The 8,666-nt window shown below is 49.5% G+C and overlaps 1 protein-coding gene across 1 annotated transcript in view; it reads left to right on the top strand.

Annotated features, from left to right (window-relative positions):
• Positions 1 to 8,666, top strand: part of PFKFB4 (6-phosphofructo-2-kinase/fructose-2,6-biphosphatase 4) — a 56,216-nt gene that overhangs the window by 4,347 nt on the left and 43,203 nt on the right. Inside the window, exons 2-4 of the mRNA XM_023519515.1 lie at positions 4,792 to 4,908; positions 5,065 to 5,161; positions 6,070 to 6,088. Coding sequence (XP_023375283.1) covers positions 4,792 to 4,908; positions 5,065 to 5,161; positions 6,070 to 6,088 — 233 coding nt within the window. The remainder of the gene's footprint in view (positions 1 to 4,791; positions 4,909 to 5,064; positions 5,162 to 6,069; positions 6,089 to 8,666) is intronic.

The following is an 8,666-nucleotide window of genomic DNA, read 5'->3' as shown; positions in this document are numbered from 1 at the left end:
TGGGACTACAGGCACCCGCCACAACGCCTAGCTATTTTTTTTTGTTGTTGCAATTGTCATTGTCATTTAGCAGGCCCAGGCTGGGCTCGAACCTGCCAACCTTGGTGCATGTGGCCAGTGCCCTACTCACTAAGCTACAGGTACCAAGCCCAGCTATTTTTGTTGTTGTTGTTTTTGTAGTTGTCATTGTTGTTTTAACTGGCCGGGGCTGGGTTTGAGCCCACCAGCCTCAGTGTATGTGGCCAGCACCCTACCCATTGAGCTATGGGCGCCTCCAATGCTGCTTATTTTAAAGATCTCTTCCTTCCTCAGCCTAACCCAAGGAGATGGGAGCAGGTGCCATTCAGGAATCAGTTTAGGAAACCCTCCCCCCAGGACTAGTGTAGTCCTTTGGTAGAAGTGCTAGAAAGTGGGTACTGTCCATTGCCAGGCATGTTTCAGGCCTCTTTGCTCTCAGGACTCCTGGGGCCTTCAGCAAATTTGCAAGAAAGGAACCAGGAAGTTGGGCTGACATGTCTTTAGATTTCTTTCCATACATGTTCCCTGTTATGAGCCTTGTGTTCTGCTGTCCTGTGGGGCTTGTGGGCTCAAAGCTACAGTTGTGCAGAACACCCCAGCTGCTTAGTATACATGCTGTGTTCTGGGACCTGGAGCGGGTCACCTCCTTGCCCCACCTTGCTGTGCCTTGGTTTGTAATTTCTCTGTTGCTGGGATTTCCCAGTGTTTTGCTGTAGTAAGCAAAGCTGTAGTGAGTATACTTGAACTTTGGTTTCTTTTGGGTCATTTCCTTAGGAGCTTATCTTAAGGAGCAGAGGTGATAGGTAATTTATTGCCTTGTTTTTGTGCCCAGGCCTGATGTGTTGCCCTGCCTGCCTACCTTAAGCTGCAACATAAGGGTGGGAGGAAGATAGGAGGATGCAGTCACCAAAGGCTGTGGGAGGAGGCCAGGGCCATCTCTGGGAAGACAGAAGATGTGGAGAGGGGATCCTGAACCCCAATCCTGAGGTCATAGGAATGCCCCTGAAAGAGCAATATGTGAGCAGATGGGTAGCCACATCAGCAGAAGCAAAATCAGCTAGGCACCCATAGCTCAGTAGTTAGGGCACCAGCCACATATACCAGCTGGCAGGTTCGAAACAGGCCCGGGCCTGCTAAAACAACAATGACAACTACAACAAAAAATAGCCAGGCATTGTAGTTGGCACCTGTAGTCCTAGCTACTTGGGAGGCTGAGGCAAGAGAATTGCTTAAGCCCAAGAGTTTGAGGTTGCTGTGAGCTGTGACACCACGGCACTCTACCCAGAGTGACACAGTGAGACTCTGTCTCAAAAAAATGAGTACAGGTTTTCCCCCCTGGTTAGTAGCAGATGCATTGCCCTTGGGTTGCTTGAGAGCCCTGGCCAGCCAGCCAGGAACTATGCAAAATGGGCACTGGTCCTGAGGCTGCAAGGCCTTGCCTAACTTACTTTCCTCTTACCTTAACCAATGCTGAGGTTTTCCTGCAAGTTTCATCACTCTCACTCACCCTTAGTGTTTTGTAGGGTCTCTTCCTTCTCATTCCTGAGGCTTGCAATTTGGGTCACACGTACTTATACAAGGGCTGTGCACAAGAGTGATGGAGCCCCCACTGGCAAGCAAGGCCCTTTTCTGCAGGACCTCCCTGGAGCTAGGCTGCTGCCTCCATGCCTTACGTCCCAAGGGCATTTGGTACACTTGTGTCCTTAGTTTAGTGTGCTGACTGGGCCCGGCAGAGGGCACAGCTTCCCTGGAGTGCTTAGGCTTTTATGTGGAGGTGGTGCTAGACATCCCTGAGGGAATATGGTCCCATTTTGCTGGGACCAGTGTCAGAGTCAGGATAGGAACCTAGTCCCTCAACCCCTGGCAAAGGTTTCCCTGGGACCTTTGTGCTCTGAGGGAGACACCTTGGGGCAGTGACAGTCTGTGTGAGGAGGGCTACCAGTTTAAGGCACTTACAGTACCAAGTGGGTGAGGAGGGGCAGTGATAGGTCCCCACGTATGTCCATCTGCCTGTATGCTATGATTTTACCTGGCCCAGGTCCTAAGGATATTGAGGAGAAGCTTCCTGAGGCTTCTGAGGTGAAACCTCATTTGAGCACACTGAAGCTCAAATGCTGACCTGGGAGCTGTGTGTGGTGCACCATTCCTATTGTCCCAGTGACTCAGGAGGATGAGGTGGGAGGAGCAGGTGAGCTCACTTTGAGGTTTCAGTGAGCTATGATCACACCACTGCACTTCAGCCTGGGTGATAGAGTGAGAAGGTCTCTTAAACTAAACAAAACAAAACAAAACAAAAAACTGACTTTGTGTTACATGAAGCTGGCAGTTCTCCTACCTTGGTATCTGTCCTAGCCAACTAGGGGTGTAAGGCTGTGTGTATTAGAACTTTCTCCTACTGCAGCCTCGGCAACTTCTGTTGGCGCACTGACCTGGTGGGACATGGGTGATGGTGGGTGGGCTATCTGAAGGACTGCCCTTCTGGACATTAATCCTCGTCTCTGGTCTCAGTTCCTTACTTACCCCTGGTAGACTTCTACATGCCCCTCTTCCTGCCCCTGAGTGGTTCAAATACCACAGGGCTACTTCTGCTCCAAATGAGCAGTTGGAGAGAACAGACTCAAGAATGAAGTGACAGCCGGATGCCATCGCTCATGCCTGTAATCCTAGCACATTGGAAGGCCAAGGTGGATGGATTGCTTCAGTTCAGGAGTTTGAGACCAGCCGGAGCAAGAGTGAGACCCTGTCTCTACTGAAAAATAGGAAAAAATTAGCTGAGCGTGGCTTGGTGCCTGTAGCTCAAGTGGCTAAGGCGCCAGCCATATACACCTGAGCTGGCGGGTTCGAATCCAGCCTGGGCTTGCCAAACAACAATTATGGCTGCAACAAAAATTAGCTGGGTGTTGTGGTAGGTGCCTGTAGTCCCAGCTACTTTGGAGGCAGAGGCAGGAGAATTGCTTAAGCCTAGGAGTTGGAGGTTGCTGTGAGCTATGATGCCATGGCACTCTACCCAGGGCGACAGCTTGAGGCTCTGTCTCAAAAAAAAAAAAAAAATTTAGCTGAGTGTTGTGGCAGGTGCCTGTAGCCCCAGCTACTTGGGAGGCTAAGGCAGGAGGGACTGAGATTGCTGTGAGCTGTGGCTCCACAGCATTCTACCCAGGGCTACAGAGTAAGACTCTGTCACACACACACACACACACAAAGAGTGAAGTGACCAGTAAGAGGTTGCGGACCCAAAGATGAAAAATTATTCCAAGGTGTGAGATGAAAGGAAAATGGAATCCCAGTTGTGTGTGTGGTCAATGTAGCCTTTATTTCACCTGAGTGCAGGTAGGGTGAAATCAGAAAAGGAATTCCACATGAGGGCTATGGTGGATGGAGATTTAAAGGTTGGAAGGATGGAGGTTGGGACATTCCCTTTCCTGGGTAGAACACCTGTCGGAAGGGTGGGGGTTGACCTGTTCACCTTTCCTAGGTGGGACATCCATGGAGAAGGAGGGGGTTGATCCATTTACCTTTCTCAGGTGAGACATCCAGTGGGAAAGAGTAGGGAGTTGACCCATTTAGGCAGATCCATCCTATTTGAGCGGGGTTCCTATATTCGACTCTATCAACCAGGACTACAGTGGGGTGTACCAGGTGGGCATGGGGGTACCTCAGAGAAAAGATTCATTGAGGAAGGAAAGAGCTTTGGAGGTGGACTTTTTTTTTTTTTTGAGACAGAGCCTCAAGCTGTCCCCCTGGGTAGAGTGCAATGGCATCACACACAGCAACCTCCAACTCCTGGGCTCAAGCGAGTCTCCTGCCTCCACCTCCCAAGTTGCTGGGATCACAGGCGCCCGCCACAACACCTGGCTATTTTTTTTCGGTTGCAGCCATCCTTGTTGTTTGGCGGGCCCGGGCTGGATTCGAACCCGCCTCCTTAGGTGTATGTGGCTGGCGCCTTAGCCACCTGAGCCACAGGCGCCAAGCCTGGAGGTGGACTTGATAGGATGAAAACAAGTTCAGCTCACAGAGAGTACGCAGTAGGGCTGTGTGTGTTGGGAGTGTTGAGTGAATATTGGAGTGGGGGAAGATATAAGAGTGCTAGGGTGTGGATCCCTGTATGGCAAAGGCTGGGTGTTGAATACCCTGCTAGGTCTTTTATTTATTTATCTATTTATTTATTTATTTATTTTGGGAAACAGAACCTCAAGCTATCACCCTGGGTAGAGTGCTGTGGCATCACAGCTCACAGCAACCTCCGACTCCTGGGCTTAAGCGATTCTCCTGCCTCCATCTTCCAGGTAGCTGGGACTACAGGCACATGCCACAATGCCTGGCTAGTTTTTGGTTGTAGCTGTCATTGTTGTTTGGCCAGCCGGGGCTGGATTCTAACCCGCCAGCTCAGGTGTATGTGGCTGGTGCCTTAGCTGCTTGAGCCACAGGCACCGAGCCCCCTGCTAGGTCTTGGCTCTGTCCTTCATGCATTGGGAACTCCCTAGCTGTGTTTAGCTGGCAGTGTGGCCAGTTGAGCCATGTGGTGGTACATATCAGGATAAGAAGAATTGGTGAGATCCTATCACATCTGCCAGAGCCCCAGACTGGCTGTAGAAAGCAGATATGCCAATGGTGGCTTGAGCCCAGGGTCTGGGAGCCCTCAGCTGTCTGATGCCAGCAAAGTACTTCTGGTGCCAGTCTTGTGCCCCGAGGCTGAGAGATCATAGGCACAGAGAGAAGGACACACTGGGAGGGGTCCTGGTCCCTGTCTCATACTGTGTACTGCTTGCCTTTCAGTTTGCATGACCAACTGCCCAACTCTGATTGTAATGGTGGGCCTGCCTGCCAGGGGTAAGACCTACATTTCTAAGAAGCTGACTCGATACCTCAACTGGATTGGTGTGCCCACTCGGGGTGAGGCTTGGTCCACTGTCCAAGGGGATGTTGGAGTTTTGTGGGTTGGGGAAGAAAAAAGAGAAGGGTGCATGGTGGGCAGCCTTGGGGGTGGGTCAGGGTCAAGAATTGTGGGAGTTGCCATTGCTATGAAAGCTGAGCCTCTCCTTTCTCCAGAATTCAATGTTGGCCAATATCGCCGGGACATGGTCAAGACATATAGATCATTTGAGTTTTTCCTCCCAGACAACGAAGAGGGCCTGAAGATAAGGAAGTAAGTTATGAGGGGAGGGGGAGGCTACTGGGACACTGCTGTTGGGAAGGCTAACAAGTTACTGCCTGTTTACTGAGAAGCTCTTTAAGCCCCTGGGGCCCACTTGTGGGTGAATGGCTGAGCCACTCCTGAGCCTTGGCTTTGCTTCCCTGATGGCTGTGTGACAGGGCTGGTCACTTGACCTGTGAGGATATGGTAGCATTGAGATATGATGGCTTTGGGGATGAGAGGAGAAGGGTTCATAGGGTCCTTGGGCCAGGTCTGTCCCTTCCTGGTGTAAAGGAGCCCTAGGTAAGAATATCCTTGGGAGGAGAGAGTAGAGTTTCAGAAAGTGAGAGAGGCTCAGCCAGGGTGGTCAGTGCTGTGTGGAGGTCCTGCTTACTTGCCCAGGCTCTCAGTATGTAGTGACTGCTGGTACAGAAGGGGGTGTCAGTGGTGCAGGGATACAGGCCTCAGGCATGAGGGGGCTTTCCTCCCTTGCCCCAGGATGAGCCCCCTCCTATGTATCTTGAACATGTTTGCCATATGCTTGGCATGTTTCTGGTGGGTGTGGAACAAAGCATAGCCGGGGCTTTGGCTTTGCTCTGAGGTGGCCTAGAAGCTGCTGGGTGAGTAGTTCACATTCCTACTGTTATTCATGAGATGGCAATTTACATGTGATAACTACTACCCACACCTTTTAAACTTAAACCAAGTGCTTTCTCCAGGGAACTGAATAGGAGCTGGGGGATTAAGAAGTCCCTTGTCAGCCCAAGGTGCAGAGACTTGCTCTTAGTCCAGTCATCATGATCAGGTAGTGATCAGAGGTTGGCCCAGCTGTAGTGATGTTCCCCCCCCAGAGCAAGCCTAGCCAGAGGCCACCAAGATCTGGACACTACTAGGCTACCTGTTCCTTCTCTGGCCACTAGGGGACAGGAGCTCCCCACTGTGGGGGTTGATCTTCAAACTAGAGACTGCTTTTGTTCTTGCTGCACTGAGAGAGAAAAGGGAGTCTGACATTCAGATTTCTCTGGCCAAACTGGGTAAAACTCAAGGCTGGACCTTCTGGTGCTACCAAGCCAGACAAAAAGGAGAGGACTAATATTTAAACCTACTGTGTGTTAGGTGCCTGACACCTGTTGTTTCATATATACCCCTTTTACAGATGAGGAAACTGAGGCTCAGAGGCCAAGAGCCTCACACAAAGTAACAAGTTACTTTGCAGAGCCCAGGCTTGACTCTAAGCCCATCTATCACCAAACACTACTCAGTATTATTCAGTAGGGAGGTCAAGGAACATGATCTGCAAATCTTAAAATGATCCCAAGCTGCTGATACTGAAAGATGAGCTCATTTAATCTTCCCTACAGCTTTCATGATGGGTAGTGTTGCTTTCCTTTCCCAGGTGCTGAGACTCAGGTCAGAAAGTGATGGTATTGTCAGGGGTCACTCAAGGTTTGAATTTGAATCCAGGCTTGTTTGAATTCATAGTGTTTGTAGGAAGAGTAAGGGAGCTGGGATTCTCAGAGTCTGTCAGCCATTCCACTTAGGCTGCCCCTTGAAAGTGGGGATATTGGGGTTGATTCAAACAGAGAGACCTAGACTCAGAGGAGTTGGGAAGCCAGTGCAAGGTCACCCTGCAAAAGAAGCTGAGGGCAGGTTCATGTGCTGCTTTTCTACAGGCATACCTGCCACTGTGCCTAGAAACCCTTCCTCTTATATCCAAAGCCTGGATCTGGCCACTGGGCCACAAGGCTATTCCCATTAACCAGACCCGCATTTCCCATAAGTAACTGGCAAAATAAAGGACTAAAGTTTTTAAAATGGAAACCCAGGAAGAGAAGGCTGCATTTCCCAGAGGTCTGCTTCCTTATGTATTGTTGAAGTCTCTAGAGCCACAGTGTTGAGATCTATCCCTGACTGGAGTTAGTGGGCAGTTTAGAAAAGTGCATGCACAGTCATATGTGCACATAAAAGGGCATGTATGTACACGTGTTATCAGACAAACTCATACTCTTGCATGCAGTCCCATACCACACACAAGCCCCCTAGGTGCACATCTGGACAAAGACATAACCCCATATGTAAACAAGGGTGCATATATACATGTATACACCCCATACACACAGTTACACTATACATAAGGGTATGTACACATGTGTGGGCACCCACATGTGTAAGTACTTGGGCTCACTCATATTTGTAGCCAAACACACAGCCATATGCCACACACAGGGCCAGTACACACATGTCAGAGGTTCCCAGCACCACCTTCAGGTTCAAGTTCAGTGAATTAGGTTCAGTGAATTGCTAGAATGACTCACAGAACTCACATATAGCGGGAGTCATGGCCAAGATTTATTATATCAAAATGATAGAAAGTAAAATCACCCTAGAAAAGGAAGTGACCTCCAGAGAAAACCAGGAATAAGCATCTGAGATTCCTTTCCCTGTGGAGTCACACAGGATTAGGATGACCAGAAGTCCCGCCTTTGGCGGGACAGTCCCAATTTTTAACAATTTGTCCCACGTCCCAAGGCGTTTTTAAAAAGTCCTGATTTTTGGAAAGAATGCACTAATGGGTGGGAGAACAGTAAGGGAATATACCGTTTTCAGCTGCCATGTGGCTATTTCACCAGGATATGAGTTTTATGTTATTTTTGTTAATTTTATAATGTTAAACTGTAATAGGTCACCTTACACAGGATGCACTTAATTCCTCTAGTAGTAAATTGTTGTTGTTGTTTTTGAGACAGAGCCTCAAGCTGTCACCCTGGGTAGAGTGTCGTGGCATCACACCTCACAGCAACCTCCAACTCCTGGGCTCAAGCGATTCTCTTGCCTCAGCCTCCCAAGTAGCTGGGACTACAGGTGCCTGCCACAATACCTGGCTATTTTTTGGTTGCAGCCATTATTGTTGTTTGGCGGGCCCAGGCTGGATTCGGGTGCCAAGCCTCTAGTAGTAACTTGTGACAACACATGGGGAATGTTGTCTTCCAGGTGAGCTTATCAGAGACTCGGTTATCAAGAATTTTAGGCTCGGCGCCTATGGCTCAAGTGGCTAAGGCGCCAGCCACATACACCTGAGCTGGCGGGTTCCACTCCAGCCCGGGTCCACCAAACGACAATAATTGCTGCAACCAAAAAATAGCCGAGCATTGTGGCGGGAGCCTGTAGTTCCAGAGGCAGGAGTTGGAGGTTGCTGTGAGCTGTGATGCCACGGTATTCTACCCAGGGCGACAGCTTGAGGCTCTGTCTCAAAAAAAAGAAAAAAAAAAGAAAAGAATTTTACTGGGGGTGGTGCCCTATGCCTGGCATGTACCAAACTTCCAGACTTCCAAAGGGAAAGGAGCATATTCAGCGTAAACCATATTGTTTGGGTAAACAGGCTAGTCACAGTGAGCCACTCTCATTACTTAGGGAAAGTTTTATATCAGTGTGGGGAAATGCTTACTGTTCAAGTTCCGGCCCTAGCCAAGGGCCAAGCTTGCAAATAGGCTTTTTTTTAATTTTTTTTTTTTTTTTT

Source organism: Otolemur garnettii, unplaced genomic scaffold, assembly GCF_000181295.1.
Source record: "Otolemur garnettii isolate 467f Iridium unplaced genomic scaffold, OtoGar3 scaffold00179, whole genome shotgun sequence".
Taxonomy (NCBI): Eukaryota; Metazoa; Chordata; class Mammalia; order Primates; family Galagidae; genus Otolemur; species Otolemur garnettii.
The sequence above is the reverse complement of the archived record's forward strand: the minus strand, read 5'-3'. Positions and strand labels throughout refer to the sequence as shown.